Source organism: Phaenicophaeus curvirostris, chromosome 7 (genome assembly GCF_032191515.1).
Source record: "Phaenicophaeus curvirostris isolate KB17595 chromosome 7, BPBGC_Pcur_1.0, whole genome shotgun sequence".
In the NCBI taxonomy this organism is placed as follows: Eukaryota; Metazoa; Chordata; class Aves; order Cuculiformes; family Cuculidae; genus Phaenicophaeus; species Phaenicophaeus curvirostris.
In genome coordinates this window covers 28,986,946-29,011,351 of record NC_091398.1, presented here as the reverse complement: position 1 = coordinate 29,011,351, position 24,406 = coordinate 28,986,946, and the positions used below count along the sequence as shown (strand labels likewise).

Genomic DNA, 24,406 nt, shown 5'->3' with positions numbered 1-24,406 from the left:
GGGTTTATGAGCTTTTCTTCTTACACCAGCTTATGCCCAGTGAGAAGCTGAAAAGCCAAATTACAACTATAAACACTTCAAAACGGAAGTTAATAATAGAAAGAATTAAGAACATTGCTAGAGTGACATGATACAGATGCCGTATTATTAAACAAATGGCTCACAATGGTATTATGACATGAGTCATAATGCCTGATGTTGTGAATATACTGCAGAAAAGAACAATAGCTGCTATCACCAGCTACGGAGATATACTGAGCACAACACTGGGAGCCTAACTGCTGACTGATTTAAAGCAAAAGGTTTGTCTAGGAGCCAGCAGGATGAATTTACACCTGGTGCAAATGGGTGCAACCAAACAGAAGTTTGTGGAGTTGCAGCATCTTCAGCAAGGCTCTGATATTGCACCAAAATACTACAGGCTTTGCTTTGCACAGTCTTGCAGCCTGTTTATGACTGTAATTGACTGGGGAATTCCAATTTAGTAGGATTTTTAATCCACTTTCTACAGGTGTGAATAACTGAATCTGGCCCTGTATTGAGACCAATGGATTTTTAAGCCCAGCAATTGCAGAGCACATCTGAATTGTTGTAACATTCAGCATCACCACACGATAGTCTCCTGGAGACAGAAAACCAGTGGCCATCAGCACATGGACTAATTTGCCATTCCTTTTGTTGTTATATTTGGTAACTGTGGACTGCAACTAGTGATGCTGAAGAAAAAAGATTACTATAAGAGTTGGCACATTCACAAGCTCAATGGACAAAGTATGGAATCAAATCCTGGGGTGAACTTACAGCATTTGCTTCCCATAATTAAAAGGCTATTTCTGCCACATAAAGTAGAAAAAGCTTTCATTTGGGGTAAAACTTAAACACAGCTTTGCTTTCCCTGCTTGATGCAGTAACCCAGTTCAAGAGAATATGGTCTAGAAGCAATGCTCTCCAAGATTCACATGTCTAAAATTGTCATCGGGGGGAGAAAATGAGAACAAAGTAAGAGGAACCCACCCATAAAATGAAACATAGGGCCTGACTGATTGTCACACACTGTTAATGCAGTGATTTGACCACTGTGGTGTGCAGCTGATATAAACAGCTTAAATCCTAAGCGTTTGTGCCTATCATATAGTTAATAAGAAACACTTGGCACAGAGACTTAGATAGGCTCTATTCTGCCTACATACCACCCAGCAGCTCTAGGGATAGGAAGCTTAGCCCAGTAGAGGATGTGTGACTAAGACACTATGATATTTGAGCTCTTTCTCAGCTATAGCAGCACGACAGGAGACCCCAGCAGGGGTCCTAAATACAGATTCAAGGTTACGCCAAACTATGCTGAAAACCAAACCAATTTCTGAACAATTTCAAATCACAGGTTGAACAAAAGTGGTTTGCTGTGCTCTCTTGGATGTGGAGCTGGCTGGAGCACAGTCACACCTGAAAACAAGCTGCCTTCTCTTCAGCCAGCAGAAGGGTACCTACATACCACATACTTAATGTGAGACGATACAATTAGGATGAGGAACCTGAAAATCAAGCAATCTACTCAAAACAGTGGGTAGCTACGTTGCATCACCTCCAATCTATTATGAGGATCTTCCAAAATACAATTTGTAAGAGGCATTAATATGGTAGAAGTTGATTTGCTTAGAGAAAGCCTTGCGTTTCTTGTCTCTGTGTGCTTGTACATGAAATACACGCTTACCCATGCAAACATACCACTCTGATTAAGCCAAACATATACAATGCTTATAAGACATAAATAAATACTTATGAGTCACTAATAACCACCTCATAAATTACATGGTCTTACGAAGTATCACTGCTAAAGATAATTCAGACAATTGGATAGAAAATACACATACATGACTCTCATTAAGACTGATAAGAGTTGTTTGTTTCCTTTCACAAGAACCCAAGGCCTTAATTCACAAGGTTCTAAATTATTTTCTTAAGCTTGGAGTTCCACAGCTGTGGAACAGTTCCAAAAACTGACCAAAAACCAAGTCATAAGAGACCAAACTTGATTACGGAGAACACAGCAAATAGGAGAGGGTACAGAGGGGTCCAAAAGTCCAAGTGTCTATTGTGCTCACACGAGTCAGATCTAGTACCATTTACAAGTCTTTATCCTCAAATGAATGTAATTTCAGCATTCACCTCTCCTACCTCGCTCCTGCTGCGCTGACAAGGACCAGCTCCCCCATCACCTAAGAGAGGAGCAGAGCTCCAGCCACAGGAGAGCGTGGCCGCTGCAGCTTTTCTGCAACTTGTGACAAAATCTTCTGTGGGAAAATGCACAAGTCACTCCATCTGACAAAGAAAAGAGAGACAAAATCAGCCCTACAGCCTCCGCTTGGGCAAAACCTAAATGCCACTTTGGTACCACTTGACTGACACAGCCCAAACAAAACGTGTTTGTTTTGCTGACACATAGGTTTAAGTTTGCTCCCCAGCCACATCTTCTTTCCCCTTGGATACAATACTCATCTTCATAGCACTTATTATAACATATTGCAGTAATAATGTGCAATTATCCTCAAAAACAAAGCAAAAGCTCAAGATAAAAATAACAGGCACTGAGCACACTTACCAGCTGGAGGAAGGCAGCGAGGCAGCTCTAGCTACAGCCTACTACGGCACAGCCATTTTAGGGCTTCAAACTGCCTCTCCTGGTCTGATCTCCAAGGCCAGCCTGCAGAAGGACACGCCAGGAGGAGCACCCTCTCAAAAGCAGGTCCAAAGTGAGAGGGGGGAGACAACAACCAGTATCTGCAGAGCTGTTGTTAGATAGAGACACGCCTTGACTAAGGGGTCTGTGCACTTCACAGGTGGGTTCAATGATTGTATTTGGGCCAGGCAAAAGGTTGAAACCCTCAGCACCTGGGAGGACTGGCCCTTTCATTAAGAGAGATCTGTCAGGTGGTGAGCAAACACTGCTCTTATCCTGGTCTTCCTTAACAGTGATGTCTGGCCAGGGAAATCAATATAGAATCATAGAATCACCCAGTTGGAAGAGACCCACCAGATCATCGAGTCCAACCATTCCTATCAAACACTAAACCATGCCCCTCAGCGCCTTATCCACCTGTGCCTTAAAAACCTCCAGGGGAGGTGAATCAACCCCCTCCCTGGGCAGCCTGTTCCAGTGCCCCGTGACCCTTTCTGTGAAGAATTTTTTCCTAATGTTCAGCCTGAACCTCCCCTGGTGGAGCTTGAGGCCATTCCCTCTTGTCCTGTCCCCTGTCACTTGGGAGAAGAGGCCAGCACCCTCCTCCCCACAACTTCATTTTAGGTAGTTGTAGAGAGCAATGAGGTCTCCCCTCAGCCTCCTCTTCTCCAGGCTAAAGAACCCCGGCTCACTCAGCAGCTCCTCATGTATACTTCTTGGGGGTTCTTCTTGCCTTCTTTTTTTTTCTGTTTTGCTGATTATACCTACTTTGATTTTGCCCACAACAGACTCCTGCACTGACCCCTCATTTTCCAAGCTTTCACAACAATGTAGCCTGAAAGCAAACTGTAGTGGGGAAAGAAAACAATTTAAAGGACAAAAAGAGGAAGCTTGTGAATTTAATGAAACTATTGGCTTAAAATTCTCAGCGGCAGATCACAGAGATGGTAAATCTGATCAAGTATAAGGAAGCTGTATGCGTATCTCAGGCCTCTGATTGCTTCACAGATCTCTCAGGTAATATATTGTGTGTTTAAAAACTTTACATCTCTGCTTTGTACAAGGAAGACTGGTTAGAGCTGCAAACATTCAAGGAGGGCCTCTGTTGAATAGAATTGGCCAAATCAGATTAAAAACCCAATATCTATGATGAAGGCTGCAAACTGCCTGCTCGGAGAGGTTTCATTTATGTGAACCAGAAGATCCTTGCATGTGGTCAGACCCTAAATTTGATACTGGAATTTAAAAACAAATTAAGATTCCCATGTAATATTGACTTCTTTTTTTTTCTTTTTTTTTCTTTTTTTTTCCAGACTAAAAGATTTTACAGCATGGAATGCTATATGCAGTGGTTACATGAGTCCAAGTAATTGTACCAATTATATAATTTCTTATAATTGCACTAATTACATAAACACATAATAATGAAATATAAGTTATTCCAAGAGCTAAACTGGAAGAACATAAAAGAACCTAAATCTGCTCCCACTTATTCTAGTACAAATCAGAAACAATTCCCCTGAAATCAATGAAGTTACCCAACTAAAATTGGCCCCTACCATTACAACCAGCCAGGTAAATTCAGCTTTTGGTTTAAGGGTATTGATTGTGTAAGCAAATATGGAAGCTACTGGGGTATTTGGTACTGATGGAGACTGCTTATTCCTGGCCAAATTTCAGTGTATGTAGGGAGATTTTCCCTATGTTCGTGACCAAGTTATGATCTGTCATGCAGCATCTGTGGGTTTTGCTAATCTAAATTTTTTAGCTGCTGTTCCTAAAGTAAAAAAAAAAACCAAATAAAGCAACACAAACCCAACAAAAAAAACCCAAATGTATATATTTTTTAGAAATTCTGAGAATGAGCTGGACCCAATCAGGATTTCAAGTAAACTGGGTTCAGGTGTGTCCTTAGTTATGGTGGTGCTGGTCTGCATTACATCTGCAAACCTTAGAAGAGGAACTGCAGACTGACACCACTATCAACAGAAACAGACTCACCTCTTCAACAAAAATTTGAATTCCTGATCCATTTTTCAAAATGGTCTTCAACACTTCACAGTAGAAACCACACCAAACAAAAATTATTTTTAAGGAAGATCCACTCAGTGAGGGGGTTCCCTCTTTCCCCATGGTAGGAGGAATGCAGCAATTAATTTCAGCTGCTGACTTCATCTCTCACAAGTAACAAAGAAGGTGAGAGCTGGCAATTTTGGAGCAGGTGTCTGTTATGTGTGGAAATGCGTGATGTATGCAGAGTTAATCCAGCAAGAGCTCTGTTGCACCACATCGTGACAGTCACCCCTTTCACACCGTACTCATTAACGCCAGTGGGAGATTCAGGGACAGGGACAGGGGTTTTGCCTGTGTTAGAATATTTTAAAGGATAAAGATTTCCCAGCTGTGGGGACTGATTGCTGCATGATGGAATACAATGATTTATTCAAAGCCTACCAGAGACAAGAGAGCTACCTAGTCACCTCGGGGTAGGGTATGGACCTGATCCTGATGGTATTATAGATGCAGTACCTAATTTAGCATAAGGCAATCAAACTTGATGCTGAGCTTTGCAAGGATGGGAATGACAGGTAAGAAAATAAGACCCAAAGTTTTCAAAGCCAGCCATCAAGTCTGGGCATCACCCTTTTCATTCTAACCAATTGCAAAAATGCAGCAGGTGGAAGCTGCAAAACATAGCATTTCGGCAGCCCCCTGCAAAAAGCTGGCATGAACAATAGCCTTGTGGTGTCTCTGAAAAATCAAGCCCAAACTGCTTCAGATTGGTCCCTCAAAATTAAAGACATGTTAAATTTTACTTCATTTTAGCCTGAGAAATCTGTGTGACAGGTTGCTGCCAGCACCAGGGCTCAGGAACACCTCACTCTGCAGCACGCTCAGAGCAGTGAGTGACTCCACACTGCAGCACACTCAAAGCGTGTTCTGTTGCGATTGATCTCCAGAGAGCATTTCATACAAAATAAAAGGACTTGGGAACCTGGACCAGGATCGAGCTCTTCCCACTCCCAGATGATGCCCCTCACACCATATCGATTCATGCTCTTCTCTGTGTTTCTCTTTCTGACCCACGAACATCAGGGCAACAGGTGCAGATGAAGGAGCAGTGAAGGCAGGGGAAGAAAGCTGTGAAAGATTTCTAAGGGGAAGTGTTCTTTGCTAGTCTCTGTGAAAGAGTTCAGGGTCCTGGGCTTGCTTGAGCGTTTGCAGTGGGACGCAAAGCACAGCTCACTCCTGTCCCTCGCTCCCAGCCAGCCCAGGCTCACAGCATCCTGGCTGCCAGCAGCTCTCTGCTCCCCAGGGCTGCAGGTCCAATTCCCACTCTGAGACCCCCTGCTGCCCTCCTGGGAGAGCACAGGAATCCCAATGTATGATGCAGGGCTTGGCTTCAACCCCGAAATCAACCACTCTTGGTTAAAAATGAAACCTAACCAGACCCAGCCTCCAGGGCCTTGCATTTCAATGGGAAAGATTTCTTAATATATACCATTTTCAAAAGTGCAGCCCTGTCTTACCAATGAATACTGTGTCCGATTAGGTCAAATGTGCCCTCAGACTGAAGGGATGTGTATTTGCCACTGATTTGAAGGGGAATTTGTTGAACTCACCAGTAACAGGGCTGACCCAAAGAACAAAGGGGAGAAAGGCTGCTAAGAGATGGAGCAGGAACAGAGAGTGGTGGCTTTCACGATAAACATGTAGTTCAAGGTGCTGAGAAAGCTATGAAATATTAAAAAAAACTGGTCTGGGGGACAAAGTTCTGCGCAGCAGGTTGTTGACAGAGCCACAGCAAATTGCTCCTAGAGGTCTTCCAAAACAAAGCCGTTTAACCCCAGTGTCTGGCTTTGGGGAGGGGTGAGCAGAGCTTGAATGTGAATTGTAACTAGAACCCATCATTAGTTGCCTGAACTTGCTTCTTCAACACTTTCCAGGTCTCAGGGTCAGATCTAAAGTTTGCTAACTCAACAGAGGTCCTTCTGTTAGCTTCAGCTGGCGTTTGCTCAGGTCTCCCAGAAAAAGGATGCATCTGTGAAGATCAATGAAATCAATACCCGGATATATGCATACCAGACCAGAATTTCCATGATTATTTGTCAACATTTTGGTTTTAATTAGTAAAAGGGATGCATTTTACTAAAAAAAAACCCCTTTCCCTAGTGCCAGCTAATCTTAAAAAAAAAAAAAAATCATCAGACTTAGCATCGACGTCTTTTTCCTGGAAGTGCTTTCCACGCTATTTTTTTACTTCTTGCAACCGATCAGGGAGTGACCTAGACAAGAAGTTACATTCTTACACAGCAGGTGAACCAGGAACTTGCTGTAAATGACCTGCAGGTATGCGGAACAGCGCAGCTCCTGCACCCAGATACCCTGCACTGATGCAGATAGAAAGAAGCAGATGCTTAAATGTAGAGATGGCAATAAAACTAGAGCGTAACATTTTTAGGATCACAGCTGAGCTCTCAGACAAGGCTTTCTGCAGTGACTAATACGACTACAGTCTAATGTGACGGTTCACTGTCTGCAGCCACATTCACTCCCGAAAGTAAGCAAGTTCCTCCAGATGTTACACACTGAAAAAAAAATAATAAAAGCACATCCAGTTTTCAATCTTTTTTTTATTTATTTAAACTGTACACAAATGTAAAATACTTCAACAGCAAATCTAAGTGAAAATTGTTTGGTTTAAATTATTATGGAACAGAACCTAAAAGAAACTTTATTAAATAAACATAAAAACTGTATTTAAAGGATGCACATATTGTAATGTATTCTACAATAGTCATTTTTTTTTCACTCTACGTTCCATGTGCGTATGGTATAGAAAAGACACTGAATAGAACAAACAGAATCCATTTTGTACCCTGAAACAATTGGTAGGCCTCGTGAGGGAATGCTCAGTATGACTACATGATATATGATGGCTTTGCCATCTCATAAAAATTATAACTAATATGTTGGCCTCTTTGGTTCCAAAATTTATGTATAATACATTTAACTGTATTCATTTTTTGCTGCTATAAAAATAACATTTTTTTCAAATGGCAGTTTTTTGACTAATCATGCAACTAAATCAGTGCAAACATTAAAAGCAATCATTCGCTTTAAAAAAGAAGCAAAAGATTTAATTTCAAGTATAAAAAAATATAAAAAAGTCATATCATAAGTCCAGTTTTGTCTAGTATGGGTCAACACTTTAAATTGCATAGCTCATGCGGCACCTGTTTACCTAGATAGTGAGCAAAGATAAGTGCACTATCAAGTACCACTTTTCAAGGCATTGAAATTTGCAAGTGCTATTATACGTGCATTCAAGCAGTTTGCAAGTGCTATGCTGTATCATTATTTTCTGATCTTTATGGCCATCTTCGACACCTCCTGGTAAGGAAATTGAAAGCACTCTTCTCTCTCTCATCCTTTCCAAGACTTATTAAAATGTTCCTCGCCTGTTATTAAGCGCACTGCATTTTTCAGAACGTCTCCGCTCTGTTATTGTCACTCCTCTTTCGGGTTCATTGGTTTAGCCATGGTAGCAGTTGCTTGTTTGCTCGTCCCCCACGTGACGCGTCTTCGCCGAGTCCCCTGTTGAAGAAGACTGCAACTTTGATTTTTCATTCTCCAAACAGTGAAAGATGTCAACAGTCAACACAGTCCAGATTTGGTATCGGATTCCCTTTCCCAAGACACGTCAGGTATAGCCATCCATGGGTTGCTAGTGGGCAGTTAAAGCATCAGATGATGCCAGCCCAGCTTGTGACTGCAACGGTCGGATGTCAGAAATACAGTGGTTGCTTACGTGTCTGTCTCCTTTTCTCTCTCTCTGATGGTACCATGCGATTCCTTACTGGAAGTGCTATAGGAAAATGCAGGTATCTGTGATGTTTACATTGAGATAAATTTAAGTTAAGAGGAAGTGATCACCTCCCACGGCAGGTGTCCTGCAGCTTCCCATTAGACCTAAGAGGTGACAGTCGACTTTTTTTTTCCTTTTTTTTTTTTTCTTTTAAATTTTCTAAGTTTGGTCATTTCGACACCTGCGTGCAAGAATACGTCATGTTCTCGCAGTCTGTGCTTTTGCCTGAGCAAAGGGAGCTCATCTCAATCTGACTTCACCGGCAGGCGGGGAAACAGCTGCTCAGCCGTTCACTCGTACTGACAGGCATTTAGGTCCGTCGTCACTGATCACTGACTTTCCGTGCTCATGTCCCTTTTCCGAAGCTGCCTCGTGTGTGTGTCTGTGTCTGTGTGTGTGTATGAGCGCGTGTTTGTGTGCGTGCCCACATTTCGTGTGTGTGTGTGTCTTTAAGATATTTCATAGCATTAACTTAGAAGTGGTAGAATATATAAGTGTCCAAGATCCACAAACTGCCACTGTCCTGACACCAAAGTGAAATGACTTTTTTTTTTCTTTTTTTTTTTTTTGTCAAACTTTTCCACAGTGACTTTCCAACACTGATGCCTGGATACACAGTGAAACTTCCTCCAACACCATCTTGTACGGGAATGTTTCTCTCTCTCTCTCGCCCTCTCTCTCTCTCTCTCCCCCCCAAAAAACACACCTTAAATCAAGCACAACCACATTCTTCCACAATCATATTGGGAACGTCCCTTTTCACAATGTTGTATTCATCATCAAAGTACAGCATTGACATTGTGCTAAGTTTGGTTGGAATGCAACAGGAGTTCACGGTGCCCGGGTTCAGCCCCCGCATTCGGTACTGATTCACGACAGCGGTGTGAAAGGAGGAAGCCGACCCCGGGACGCCAGCCAAGTAGGCCGGGCAGCTCCCTTCACAGTAATTCCCATAGTAACCTGATGGTGCTATGATCCAGTCATTCCACCCAATGAGTCTAAAGTCAATGTAAAACTGTTGCCTGCAACATAGATTGGTCCTGCCATCGCACTCCAGGCCTCTTTTCCGGATCCTGTGTTTGTTATCGGCGAGACGGGCTTGCACCACTAAAAAAGGCCGGTGGGATTCCTCCCCGGGGTCCACATAAATTGGCAACACTGAATACTCTTCACAGCCCTCACATTGAACATCCAAGTTCAGTCTCCTTTCTCCTCTCTCAAACAGAGCCTGGATTGCCTCTGTCATGGGAAAAGTGTGCCAACCACTTCTTTTGAGATCAACTTTCTTTTCAACCACATTCCACTTGTTGCTAGTGTCCGGGTCTTGGAAATAGACTTTGACTCTTACTTTTCGCCTGCTGCCTTTCTCTAAGACATATGGAAGCAGCTTCAAGTAAAGCCACAGGCTGGCTTGAACGACAAACAAGTTCTGGTTCCCTTCATTCGAGATGAAGAAATAGAGACGGACTCTAGATGAGGCCAGATCGTCTGTAAGATAAGGAGAGATCAGCAAGATTAAGTCAAAAAGGAAATGTTAGCTTGAGTACCAATTCTGGATTCAGGGACAATGCTAGAGCACAGAGGATGGAGAGAGCGGCGACAGCACTGTGCTGGCCAGAAGGCAGGCACCGAATCAGATATTCCCAGCTTGCAACCAAAATGCATCAAAAAGGGATTTCCTACAGCAACGTTCATCATCGGGCCGTAGTCAGATGTGTCAGATCACCAGCAAGAGCTCTTGAGAATATGTTTGGTTTTTTCCATCCAGCCAGCTTTAAAGATGCTACAGCAGCACCTTGTGAAAACACCGGCACTCGGACTCCACTATCTCATCAGTTTAAACTTTCAGCTGCCCGCCAGTTCTCACGGGGAGAGCCCTTTCAGTAACCACCGAAACACCAATGCTGAACCAGAGATTTTGTTTTGATTTTCACATACTCTCACTGCAGTTTAACAGAGAGGATTCACGAGATGGAGGGGAAAATACGTCAGTAACGTGTCTGCTTGTCCCACAGATCAAGCTAACCCCTACTTGCTCTGACAGATACCTGCTATATCCGCTATTATTAATTGTTTTGATCTCTCCCTTTTTCCCCAAAAAAAGATAAACTCTCGTACACGGCAAAGCAATAAGCAGTTGCTCTCGCTGTGATGCCGTCACTAACTGTTCTCAATACGCTTTTCAATGACACCAGAATTAAAGGGGCGAAACTGTCACAGAAAACCAAATGTCACCAAATGTCTGACATAACTCCTTATTTGTAAACAAAAGAGCCTGCTGCATAAAATGTTTCCGAAATACCAGTGGCCCTCTTGCAATTTTGTACTATAAGTCCTAACTAAATTTGGCGTAGGTGATAAATGTGCAAGCTGGCCTGTATGGCAGAGACTGTAATTCTGGTCCTTGCATCAAAGCCTCCTAACCGCTATTTAAAATTATTGCTGGAAAGGCATTTTCTCATCTGCCCTTATCTGCTTTGCTTCTTTCCGTACAGAGCCAAATGTAGATTTTTCTTCATTTTCTTTCCCTGAGAATCTTTCTTATTTTTGTCAGTCTCTGAATGGGATTTTTTTGCATAGTCGGTGTCTTCATTTGTTACCCCAGATGCTTTTCAAACATGCCTCCAGGGCCCATTCAAAACCCTGTAATATTTCAGAGACAAAAATTTTCACTGTGTTTGCCTACATTTTACATAAAGTCAATTTTGGAAGCGTTACAAAAGCCGGCGATTAATTAAATGCCAAATAGAGGTACGAGCCCATCCCAGATCACCCAACAACAGCCTATTAAAAAAAATAATAACCCCAAAAACTGTACACTAAGAAAACCTTTCACATGTTCGTAAATGCACAACTTCTTCATAAACTGTGGTGACAGTGACAGAAAAAGAACAGTACGGTGTTGCTGCACCGATCCACATCGCTTGTGTTGTGTGAGATTGTGTGTGCCCATAAATTTTGTATGTGAATATAACAAGCATATGTATAATGCAACAGATCCCATAGATACTGTAAATGTGTATGTGGGAGGGTAGATAAAGAAGATGAGTGGGCAGCATACAGGATAGAAAGAGATTTATTTTGTGGACAAATGATATATAGATGCCACGGGAAGACAGAGAGAGAAAAAACGAACTGAGCGACAGAGCGATGAGGGAAAGGAGAGATAGGCAGAGAGACAGGAGAGAGCTAATTTGCGAAGTGATGGTATTATGGTCAGATATGCAAAGTTCACAGGCACAGCGGTTGCCTGGATAAACCGCTGGAAAGCTGCGCTGACAGGATTCAGCGACACAAACTGCAACGGCTGGACAGGGCTGAGATGGCTGGTACCACAGGGACGGGTGGCACAGTTAGTGAACGGACTGACAGACAGAGAGGAGACAGGCACACTTGGTAGGAGCCTGCACGCACCGGACAAACAGACAAGGCCAACACTATGAACGAAAGCTAAATAAATGGGAAACAAACGGAAAGGGAGGATGGGGAACGCAAGCCTCAACAGACAGATGCACTCGGTGAACCAGATGAATGTGCAGGGCAGACAGACGAGGCAAGGGATGCAAGAGAGGGAACGGGACAGGCAGAGGGACAGTGGGACACGCGGGGATGGAGGCAAGCCACGCTGCAGCTGGAAGGACCGCTGGAGGGGAGCCAGGGGCACGGGTGCGCAGAGGGACAGAGGGATGCGGAGAGGGGGGCTGCAGGGCACAACCTGGGGAGAAGCCCGGGCACAGGGACACACACCAGGAGGGTGGGAAGAAGCAGGGAGAGCTTAGGAAAGACATTGCGGGGCAGAGGAGAGAGTGGGTGAGGCAGAGGAGAGAGTGGAGGGCGTACAGGTGAGCCCCAGGTGTCCGCAGCAGGCAGGGGGCACCGGGGGACAGGAGGACAGGCAAGGGTCAGGCAGGGGGACATGCAGGGCTCGGACAGGAGGACAGGCAGGGGTTGAGAAGGAGGACAGGAGGAAAGGCAGGGGGACAGGCAGGGCTCGGGAAGGACAGGAGGACAGGCAGGACAGGCAGGGCTCCGGCAAGGGGGCAGGAGGACAGGAAGGGCTCGGGCAGGAGGACAGGCAGAAGGAGAGGCAGGGGGACAGGCAAGAGGACAGGCAGGGGGACAGGAGGACAGACAGGTGGACAGACGGGGACAGACAGGGCTCGGGCAGGGGGACAGGCAAGCGGACAGGCAGGGGGCCAGGGGGCCGGGCAGGGGGCGCGGCGGGGCAGGGGCGCGGGGCCGGGCGGCGCCCACCTGTCTCGGCGAAGCTGATGATCTCGGAGACCGGGTCGTGCGCGGGGGGCCCGGCGCTCGCCTGCCCGTCCAGGCTGGGGATCTCCACGCGGCCGTCCTCCCGCACCTTGCCGGCGTGCAGCTTGCGCAGCGCCGTGACCATGGCCGCCTTGGGCACGGCGTGCGTGATGTTGGGCCGGTCCCGCATCTGCAGCCGGCTCAGGATGTGCCTCTTCACCGCCTCCAAGAAATCCCCGTCCACCTTGCCGGGCTCCTCGGGCCGCCGGAACCCGCAGGAGGTGCATGTGTCCTGCGGGGAGCCCCCGGCGGGCGCCGGCGGGGTCGGGGTGGCCGCGGCGCCCAGCAGGAGCAGCCCGCAGGCCAGCAGCGCGGCCAGCACCCCCCGGCGAGCCGCCCCGTCCATGGCGGAGGAGCGGGGGGCCGAGCTGGGGGCCGCCCCGGAGCGCCGCAGGGAGCCCGTCTGCAGGCAGCGCCGCTCCGAGCGCTCCGCGGCGCGGAGGGAGGGGGCGGTGGCAGCCGAGCCGGGGGGGAGGGAGGGGGCGCCCGGGGAGAGCGGCGTGTGCCGGGGGGGAGGCTGCACACACGCAGGCACCGAGGGCGAACTTGGGGAGGGGAGAAGGAAAGAGTGGGGGGGGGGGGGGGGGGGCTGGGAAGGGGGGGCGGGAGGGGGGGAAAAAGGGGGGAGGGAGGGGAGACGACGTGCGCGGAGAGCCCGGGGGCTCGGGGGAGGGGGCCGGCGGCAGGTGAGGGGGTGTCTGCGGGAAGGAGGGGGACGGGGAGCAGCGCGAGGCGCCCGCGGGAGCGAGGAGGGGAGGCGGCGCCGCGCTGCCCCGGTGCCCCGCGCCGGCTCAGAGGGGCAGCCCCGGGCGCAGCCGCTCCTGCTCCATCGCTCGCTTCGGCGGGTCCGGGCGGAGAGCGGCTCTTCAGTCCGGCGTCATCGAGGGGGGTCAGGGAGATAAACGAAGCAGATTTATATACAATCCAATTTATAGCCTGGAACGGGGAGGGGGGGTGGGGTGGGGTGGGGGGGGTCGGGGGGGTGGGGGGGGAAGAAATGCCACTTGTACCCCCCCCGCCCACTCCGCCCCCGCAAGACGACAATCCACAGCCCGTGGGCGCAGGTCGCTCTCCGCCGCTCCTCGGCCCCGTGCGGCGCTTCCCGAGGCGCCGTCAAAGTTGACCCGGAGCGTCAGGCGGGGAGGGGGCGGCGGGCACCGGGGTCGCGGCTGGCGGCTCCACGGCTGCGAGTCTCCTCTCTCTCTCTCTCCCTTCGCTTATTAATAGCGAGATGCTCTATGCCGAGGGTCCGGAGCCCGGCGGGGATGCGGCTGCGGAGCCGGGAAGCGGCGCGATCCAGGCGATCCCGGGAGGAGCCGCGCGGATCCAGGCGGTCAGAGCAGCTCTTCGGCTCGCTCCCTCTTTTTAAACAATATCTCCCTTGTTGGTGGTTTGGGTTTTATTATTATTATTACTGTTATTATTATTTTAAGTGCGATTTTTGTTGTTGTTGTTGCTGCTGCTCCAGTTAATCTGTCTCTCTCTCTCTCTCTCTCTCTTTCTCTCTCTCTCCGCGTCTTTTTGATCTTTCGCTCGCCTTGTGCTGGCTTGAACGCCGTGTTTTGTTTTGTTTTGTTTTTTTAACGCGTCTGATGTTCCCTCTCCGCTCCGCAGTGGAAGGTCTCGGGGAAGCGGCTCGCTCCTCGCTTCTCTTCCTCCGATCTCCTCCTGCTAATTTCCCCCCGTCCTGCAAAAATCACGACATTGTGGCACTTTCTACTGAAACTTTTATACAGGAGTTAAAACCACGTGGGAACTCCAACCTATAACAGAGACGCCGTGGGCTCCTCGCTATTTGGAAGATTAAGTTCAGTCTTTTGCCCCCCGGGCTATTACAGTAACTTCCTGATGTGGAAATATTAACTGTGCCGGTTCTTTAACTCCCCATCCCCTCCCCATTACCTCCCTCCCCTCCCGGCTCCTGCAAACACACCCAGCGCACACCGACCCGGCAGGACGGACGGACGGACGGACAGACAGGCGGACGGGCAGCAGCAGCAGCGCACACCCCCCCCCCCCCCGCCCTCCCAACCGGTGTTCCTTGCCTTTTAAGCACTTGAAAGAAGAAGCCATTAGAAAGTTTTTCCCGTCGGGTTGGCTTTGCGACGGAGCGGGGTTTTTGTTTGTTTGTTTGATCGGGGCGGATCGCGTGTGTTTCCCCGCGGGCCGGGAGGAGGCAGGGCCGGAGGGGGAGGGAGGGAGGGAGGGAGGGAGGCGGGGGGGGCGGCCGCGGATCCGCGCCGGGAGGGGAGATAACGGGAACGGGAGCCGGCGGCGGCCCCGCCCGCGCCTTGCGATGCTTTATTCCCCCCCCGCCGCGGGGGGACCCGGGGCTGCGGGGCGTCCCCGAGGCCAGCGGGGGTCGGGCAAAGCTCCCCCCCGACCCCCAACCCCGGGGTCCCCCGAGCCGAGCGGCCCGCGGAGCGTCGGGGCTGCGGCGGCTCCACCTGCGCGGCCCCCGGCGGAAGCCTGGGCGGAGGGCGCCCCCGCGGGGCCACGCGGGGAAGCGGCTGCGGGGGCAGCGGGGCGGGGGGAGCGGGGGGTGTTCAGGGAAGCATGGGGTGCCCGGGGAAGCGGGGGTTAGTCAGAGAAGCGGGGGGGGCACGGGGAAGAGGAGGGTGCGTGGGGAAGCAGGGGGCGCGCAGGAAACCAGGGGGTATTCGGGGAAGTAGGGGATGCATGGGAAAGCGGGGGATGCGCAGGGAAGTGAGGGGTGCACGGGGAAGCAGGGGGTGCACGGGGAAGCGGGGCGTTCAGGGAAGCAGGGGATGCACAGGGAAAAGGAGAGTGCATGGAGAAGTAGGGGTGCACAGGGAAGCAGAGGATGCACAGGGAAGTGAGGGGTGGTTCAGGGAGAAGCAGAAGGTGCACAGAAAAGCGGGGGATGCACGGAAAAGCCGGGGGGTGCACGGGGAAGCAGGGGGTACTCAGGGAAGCAGAAGGTGCACAGAAAAGCAGGGGATACACGGGGAAGTGGGGGGTGCACGGGGAAGTAGGGGTACACAGGGAAGTGAGGGGTGTTCAGGGAAGCAGAAGGTGCACAGAAAAGCGGGGGATGCACCGGGAAGTGGGGGGTGCACAGGGAAGCAGGGAGCATTCAGGGAAGCAGGGTGTGCACGAAAAAGTGAGGGATGCACGGGGAAGTGAGGGGTGTTTAGGGAAGCAGGGGGTGCAAAGGGAAGCAGGGAGCATTCAGGGATGCAGGGGGATGCACGGAAAAGCCGGGGGGAGCACGGGGAAGTGAGGGGTGTTCGGGGAAGCAGGAGGTGCATGGGGAAGCAGGAGGTGCAGAGAAAAGTGGGGGATGCACGGGGAAAGCAGGGGGTGCACAGGGAAGCAGGGGGGATGCACGGAAAAATGGGAGATGCACAGGGAAGCTGGGGTGCACAGAACAGCGGGGGGTGCAGGGGGAAGCCCATGCTCTGATCTGGGCGAAGGAGCAGCTTGGGCTGATCCTCCTGCAGCCCAGGAGCCGGGGGATGTGGCTGTCCTGGTTACATCTTGTTTTCTTTATTAAAAGAAAAAAAAATTAACTTCAAGAATGAAAGCAAATATCAAGAACGTCATCGTTTTCATTCAGCAGAATGCTGGTTTTCAAGGAGAGGTAGAAGAAGCGGGACATACAAATTTCAAGGATGACAGCAAAGGTGCCCCATCTGTGCATTTCAGGTTTTAAAAGAAGAACAAAACTTCTCGTGTGTTCCTGGACTGCGCACCCGTGAGCTCTGTTAGTTGTCATTAATACAAGCAAAGCAGGAGTGTAAAGAGGGTCAGCTGGAGGATCGGCTCATTACTGAGATTTAGGAATAGAAGGGACAAATGCTGTTCACACCATAAATATTTTCTTTCTTGTTCTGAACTGCAAAGGGGAAGACAATGCTGTCCTTCAAATTCGTGTTGCAATCCCAATCTGATTGTTTGTGTTGATTTTAATAGAATCACAGTCTAATTGCATATACAGCATTGTAAATCAAATCCTCAGTGTCACTGGCGCTACCCTGATGGGAGATCAGAATTAAATACAGTATTTCCTCCCTGCCAGTAACAGGTTTTGAATGGAAAGCCTAGAATGTAAAAAAAGAAATAATGCTAAAAATCCAATCACTCTGACATCCTGTGAGCTAATAAGAGCACGTGAATGCAACAAGCTTAGTACTTCACAGTAATTAATTTGACAGCAAAGAGCTAACAAGAAAACAACAGGCAGAGCAGCGATGACTGGTTCATAGAGGTCATTGTCAAACAAGAAATAGGTGCAAACTCATTCCCTCCCCCTTTAAAAACATTGACCCAGTGAGAATGAAATACCAAAGAGGAAAAATATCATGTCTTTGTTGGGGAGAACAGATCTGGGAAGATATTTCTAACAGCAAAACAGGACAGAGGTTTTCTTTTTTTTTTTTTTACAAACAGTGATTTTTAATCACTGTTCCTCACTGCAGTGGCTTGCTTTGGGGTTTTTTTTCCCCTCTCTTTTTTGGTTAGCCAAAGCCATTTTGCATATTCAAATATTGGCAAGACTTATCTTCTGCAGTGATTACGAACAAACTAATACACTAATAACCTCTGTTGTTATTTAAAGTGTGTCCAACACAGCATTCTGAAGGCAGCTCACACAATGGACTTTCTCTGGCTTCCTCCTAGAGAAGATCTTAATCAACCCTTAGATGCTTTCAGGCAGAAGAGCCTACAGGGCGAGCAAACAGGGTTAACAGAAAGAAATGTGCTGTTTGATTTCTATTCTTGCTCAGGGAGCATGGTTTATTGATCGAGCCAATAGAGCTTTGTTAATTTTAAGGTCTCCTCAGCTTTCAGTTCTTTCCCTTGGGCATAAACTTGTTGCTTACACACAGTGGCTGAACTATCAGGGAAAGGGCAGCTTCGCACTCCCCCCCAGCTCCGTTCTCCTCCCCTCCTCCCCTCTATTCTATTTGTTCTGAGCTCATCTGTGTGAAGACACATTTTCACACACACCTTCTCAAACCGGCTGCTATTCATCTGATTCAGGGTCATGCTTTTCCATACATTAAAAGCGGGGGAAAACTGGGAAGGAAATGGCTGGGATTTGTGCTTAATGGGCAAGCACATGGTTAGGCAGGGAGCCCGGCTGCGAGAAGGTACAATATCAGAGGGAATTTTCTGTAGAAACATCAAGTCTCGTGACTCGAATCTGATGCTTATTAAAGCTACTAGTATAATGAAATCAGTGTAAACTGAGATCCTCAGGCAGTGTAAATCAGCATGTTTCTGAGGCATCAGACCGCTACAACTCTTCCTCTAGAAGCCAGATATTTGCTTATGCACATTTTTCTCAGAGGGCGGCAGCTGCAGAAGTCGTGCTTTTGCAGAGGCCAGTCAGTGCAGCTCTGCACCTTCCTGGGTTGGTGGGAAAACCCAGAAGCTGAGCCGACAGCGATGGCACAAGGCAGCTTCCTCACTGTTCTGTTTCTTTGCTGCCCTCAGCAGAACCATAACAATTTACACTGGCAAAGGATCTAGCCCATCACGTATTGCTAAACCACCTTTTATGCTCTTAAACCATTAATAATATTGATTAGGTAACCTTGCTAATCCCTTTGAGGAAGGATTTTCTTTACTGTACTGATGGATGAACTGAATAAAGCTTCATATATAAGAGGCTTGATTTGCACTAGAAATGCTTCTCCTTCGATAACCAGCAAATACAAGTTTCACTAGCACAAGCATCTTTTTCTGCAAGCATTTCTCAAATAAAATAGGCTATACTGGTAAAAGCACTTTTTTTTTGCTCATATAGCTGCATCTACACAGAGGATTTTTGCACGTAGTGAAACACAATCTGTTTTAAATGGCACTTCAGAAGAGCACTGCTATCCCACAGAAGTTTCAAGGCTAGATCTTGAAGTATATACTTCTGCCCCGTATCTGAAAGAGCTTTTTACAAGGTGTCCTTTGTTGTCTTGCTGGGAATACAGTAAACCAAGATGCACAGTTACAGGGCAGGCTGGGAGCACTGTGCTCTATCTGGAATTTTTGTTTGTGCCATTCTTTTGTGTCAGATGAATTTATGTATCTGTAGTCAGACTGCTTCCTCACTACACCCAACTACTTTTAAAGCAAATGCAACAAAAACAGAGGATGTTTCAAAAGCAACCTAATTCTGCAGATGGGAAAGTCCTACTGAAAATCAAATGAGTAAGTACTTTTCTGAACAAAATGGACATTTTCTTAGCTCACAAAGGTAGACCTGACTCAAAAAACCCCAAAACACTAAGAGGTTAATCTGGCTCCTTTGCTCCCACCCGTGCTTCTTTAACTTAGTGCTTTTAACAGAGATCTGTCTTTTAACTCCTCATCTAAAGCAGGTACACCAAGAATCTGGAAGATGAGTCACAAAGGAAGAAAACAGAACTCTCAGAGAGCACCTATTGAACGCCAGCTCCTCGCACAAGTGTCAGGCAGGATGGGGATATGCGGGACAGAGCAGTACAGGGTTCGGTCACCACCTCAGCCTCCCATTCCCACTGCACCTGTTTAACGTGGCTGTAGTCCCGCTCCCTCCATCCAGCTCAGCTACCTGGTGGTGCCTCACGGACAAAATGTTGGCCAGTGGTCCTCTTCAATGACACCTTTGCAGTCCAGGAAGGATTGAATCCAAGGTCCCAGCTTTGCTGTGCGGGACAAAGTGCAGGTGGATCTCATTTTCTGTGAAGCAATGCGGTCAGGTACCTTGCCTCAGGTAGGTCTCTATACAAAGCAGGGACTGAGTTCAGGGATGTGCTTCAGTTTCCAAAGTAAAGGGACTGAACACCATCGGGTGGGTACCCCATGTGATATTCAAAAGCTACGCGCTGCTTGATGACAGCCCAGAACTGCTCTTGTTTTCCTCACACAGTCTGTCCTCTGCAGTCCAAAGCCTTATAACCAGGCAGTGACTTCCTCTGAAGTTGCTAGTATTGACCTAAATAAGTTGGGGCGGGTGAGGACACAGAGGCAACATGAAAAAGCTACGCTGGTTGCCCAACAAAGAAGTGTCTGCTTTGTGGTGAGGACTTTTAACATCTAAGCACTTTTAACATACTGTTAAAGAACATGATTTTCACGTTTGTTTAAGTTCACACCAGAAGCCTTGCAAAGTAGCAAAGTGAGTAAAAAGAAAATCTGCATTTAAGTGGTAAACAAAATAGTTAAAACTTGACTTCTCATAATTTGAACAGTACTTACTGAAGCAATGCCTTTAGAAGCCGACTGGTGCATTTCTTCTGTACGTCCAGCTGTGACTGATGTATCTAATAGATCAGGAAACTGACGAGTAGGATGGAGCGGCATTAAAATCAGCTGTCTGGAGAAAATTAGCGATTATGAGGGACTGGTGACGAGATGGGGAGATTTCCCTCCAATTTATAATGGAGCTCAGCAGCCAAAAATGGCTGGTACCTTTGCAATACCATGGAGGAAATGGGGTACGGAAGCTCAAATCATTTCATGACAAATAATTAGTAGCACTTGATGAGTACCTGAACATAAGCTACCTTCTCTTTTCTACAAGCAAGCAGCACAACATAGAGGAAGTGCCTACACCTACTGCTCGTGGGGCAGGCTGCAGCCAGAAGACCTGTGCTCAGGCCTGAATTTCTTCCTCTTTATACCACTTTCACTAGCTGTAAATTGAGGATGACAACATTCAACCCTCTGCAAGTTGCTTTGAAATAAGAGGAGAAAAGCACCGTGCAGGAATTCATCCTCTTCACGGACCTTGACAATAAGAGCATGGCCTTAGTGCTGCATGTCAAAAGACATTTTCAGTCTGTTCATAATTAAATCACCAAGTTTTGTTTTCATGATTCTTCTGTTATATCAAGCCAAAACTATTGTGCAGTTTGGCTGTTTGCAGAAAAGCATCAGAGAGGGTTTGTTAAAGATGATTGTGATGTGATTCAGTGAAGCATTCATGGCAGGGGCCAGGAGCAAGGGGCTCCTGTAACAGCATCTAAGTCTCCTGGTTCAAGCAAGGAGGATCTTCCACTGGAGCAGAGCAGCAGCACTGTCACAGTTAGTGGAGCTCTACCAGTTTATCCCAGACGAGAGTTGGCCCACAGGATTTGCAGTCGTTTGCCCAATGCTATTTAGCCATCACAGGCCTCTGGGAGGTACGTTCAGACTGTCTCACCCACCAACTTTGATACATGGACATTAGGTACAAGCAAGGTCCTCTGCTACAACCAGACACTGATGTTCTAGTACCGCTAAATCCCATGAGATGGTTATTAACAAAAATTTCTGAGTCACCTTCTGCTCTGCTCAGTATTTATCATTTCAAAACCAGCGCTGCCTGTCCCCTCATGAGGGAATAGCTTGAATGCACCATGGGATTAAAACAAAATGGACCGCAAATTCCATACAATTTGGGTGCTAACAGCTGCTATTTCTTCCAGAACACCTGAAAAAGCACGTATGCTGTGACAGCTAAGGCTGTTCTCTTGACTGAGACATCCCCTCAAGGGAGTTTTAAGATTTTCGGAGTTTTTCACTCCCCAAGTTGCAAGCAGCTCTTCTTGTTCTGTTATTTCCCTGCCACAATCACCTCAGAATTTGGGCAGCTTATTAACAAAGAATAACCCTAAAACTTCTCCTCGGCCCTTTGCCATTTCTGAATAATAGTCTTGCCCCCTGACATTTATTGCTGTGGTTTAGATGCTTACAAAGAACATTATTAAGAATAAACCATAGTATGTAGAAATATCACTGTGAAATATGCTGGTACTATTATACAAGGATAAGAAAAAAAACCCAACCCACTGCTCTAGAGACAGTGAGGACAGGAGCATATAGATCATAGTAAGCAGATTTTGGGTCTACCAAACCTACATAGGTACTGAAGTGTTAGGAGGGTGCAGAACTACAACAGCAAAGTGCGTTGTTCTAGGGTTTTTTTGCTTAAAAGATGAGAGAGAGAGGGCCTAGGGGAGAGGAATGCATGAAAAAGAAAAGGATGAACCTTTTTTTTTTTTTGGCTACTCCAGATGGGGTTTTCCTCTGTTTAAATGCTGAAGGACAGAAAGATTTTAAATTAAAATCTTAATAAATATAGCCCTGAGGCTAGTAACATTATTACATCCAAGATGATTACAGCAACCAAGCCACAAAAGAAATATATATATATTTATTTGAAGCATAATAAGCCTCAGTATTTAGTTAGAAGAAGGCTAGGCAGCTAACTGACTTCTCAACTAGTGAATTTTCCATTCTGCTCTGCCAAAAGGGTAAACCAACATGGCACATAGTTTGCAAGGCTTGGTTTAATTTCTGCACATGATGGCATTATTACTGCTTAGACTTTATATATATATGTATATATCAATTACAATTGCTCAGATCATGTCCATAAAAGTTAGCAGAAAAGAACCCCAAGTCTGCAATATGTAATAGGAGCTATGGATAATTAGTGAGATTCATTGTGAAAGAGCAATCTAGGTCCCCCAGCTTGCTTGAGTGAGGCAAGCACTCCTTGAGATACTTGCCTTTTTCAGCTGATCCTAGTCTCAATGCAAGGTACTGCACTTCACTTGTTTGTATAGAGGTGGGGTTTTTTTAATTAGGGGAATATTTTAATAAAGGAGATAGGGAAAATACAGGAATACAAAGAAAAGGATACAAGCTGATAAAGATGATTAAAGCACAGAGCAACTGCGGAGTGGGTCATGAAGTGTTATAATCCCCAACTCCCCTCTGCTTTCTGCCTCAATGTGTTAATGCATCACACTTTAGTACAGTGACACTTTCAGCCCTAGGTGGAAATTCACACATGATGAAGAGGTGGAGGAGGATTTCCAGATGGTCAGACCTCAGGGAGTGCGAAAAGGTGGGGGGAGGAAGGGAGAAACTGCTGAAGGGAATCGGACTTTGGTCACATCAGTAATTTCCAGCTGAAAATGGAATATTAAAAAAAACCACACCCAAACAAAAAAAAGCCCAATCACCAATGATCCCATACCAGAGCCAGGTGCATTCAGATTTGGACATTATGCGTGACAAATCCTCACCAATGCTGGTTGTGAAAGATCCCTTGGAAATGTTGGTTGATTTGTGCGCAAGAGCGAAAGGTGTGAGCTTCATTTCCTTGGCGAAATTTTAGCATGGGTGCTAAGGCATCCAGACACAGACCCAATTAGTTGTTTGATTCTCCACAGCTCCTTTTTAACTCCAGCAGAGGCTGTATTTGGCTGCTGCACTTCCTTCGGGACACTCTTCTGCAGGGCTACCTCTCCATGAGCAACGAAAGGCACTGAGACGGAGAAAATGCAAGGCTTGCAGGCAGTTGGTCCCACCACACCCCAAAACAGGCCCCATTTTCCCTTTAGGGGAGCATAAGGCAGCAGCTGCTATCACACAGCTGGACTTCTCCAAGATCTCATTTACCGTGGTCTTTTGAGGGAGAAAGGGGAGGCAGGCATGGTCAAGTTCAAGGGGTCTGGTCCTTCAGGGTGAGAGGTGCTAGGGCTGTATAAAGAATTAGCAAGAGTGGTATTTTGTTCCACCACAGCTCTGTCCATGTGTCAGGGATAGGGGAAATGTAAGATAATCAATTATTTAGACATCACACTACCCCTATATAAGGGGGGGGGGAAGATAGTCTGCTCACCATGACATAAAAAGCAGCAATTAGGTATGCAGGCTCATGTTACGTTTCTAAGGGCTCTTGCTTCATATTCTTAGGTGTTGCTTGGGTCAGATCATGTCCCCTGCCACAAAACAGACTCTAGAGATGCAGATAGTGTGCAGTCACAATGGAAAGGAATATTTTTCTTTTTAATATCACCAGTATGATTGCCTGCCACTTACCTGTATTTCCTGGATGACAATAAAGTAAATTGACCACAGCGTGATGAACTACTTGGACAAATCTCATAAGAAATGAGACTGTCCCACAGTTTCTACTTTGGGGAAGTGTTTGGTTTATGTCCACTCCTTCACTCCCAGAACAAACCAAGTTGTGCACGCAGGTCAGGAAAAGCTCAAGGAGACAGAAGACACTGCTTTGCTTGTTTCAACTTCTGCTACTGCAACTTCAAATTTGTGAAATGTGTGGTTTTAACTGATGCTGAATCCCTTCTCCCATTAATTGACTTTATATGTTAAAATCACTTATGTCATAGCAAAATGCAGATAAACCTTGGGCATCTGGTAGGGCAGTGACTTCCACAGTGATGCATTCAAGATGCCTCACACTGGCTTTAGTGCAAAACCAAAAGCCTCCGAGCCTTGTAAAGCCTGCAGCATCCATCTTGGACTTCAATCCCTTACGATGACTAGATGAGCATCTCTGACTTGCTTTCCAAAGGACTCAGCACAGCAGGTGTTTTCAGTCTGCCCACCCTCCAGATCAGGTGTCCAAAAATGCAGCAATAAATATAATTTTTTTTCTTCCCTTTTTCTAAAAGAGCTCAAGGTGGGTGGAGGGGATGGGCGTAGGCTATTTTTGTTCATACCTTAATTTAGTCAGTAGTCCAATGGTTCATGAAAGAAAAGCTGGGCTCAGTCCACTTCCCTGCCCAACAAGGGTCCTGTGG

General features: G+C 47.1%; 1 protein-coding gene and 1 long non-coding RNA gene across 3 annotated transcripts; both read right to left on the bottom strand.

The window, feature by feature from the left end:
* Nucleotides 1-7,337: 7,337 nt before the first annotated feature.
* INHBB (inhibin subunit beta B) lies at nt 7,338-13,342 on the bottom strand. Its single transcript, XM_069861398.1, has 2 exons — nt 12,801-13,342; nt 7,338-10,034 (listed from the first exon to the last, which is right to left on the bottom strand). Exons 1-2 carry the CDS (start codon nt 13,201-13,203, stop codon nt 9,259-9,261), a joined length of 1,179 nt encoding a protein of 392 aa, XP_069717499.1. The 5' UTR covers nt 13,204-13,342; the 3' UTR covers nt 7,338-9,258.
* A 365-nt stretch (nt 13,343-13,707) lies between these two features.
* On the bottom strand, nt 13,708-23,724 carry LOC138722977 (uncharacterized). Of its 2 annotated transcripts, none has more exons than XR_011337785.1 (5): nt 23,479-23,724; nt 22,880-23,121; nt 20,061-20,178; nt 19,367-19,507; nt 13,708-14,544 (listed from the first exon to the last, which is right to left on the bottom strand). It is a non-coding gene; the product is annotated as an uncharacterized lncRNA (long non-coding RNA). The 2 variants fall into 2 exon arrangements; XR_011337786.1 differs by lacking the exon at nt 23,479-23,724 and adding an exon at nt 23,256-23,305.
* Between the last annotated feature and the right edge of the window lie 682 nt (nt 23,725-24,406).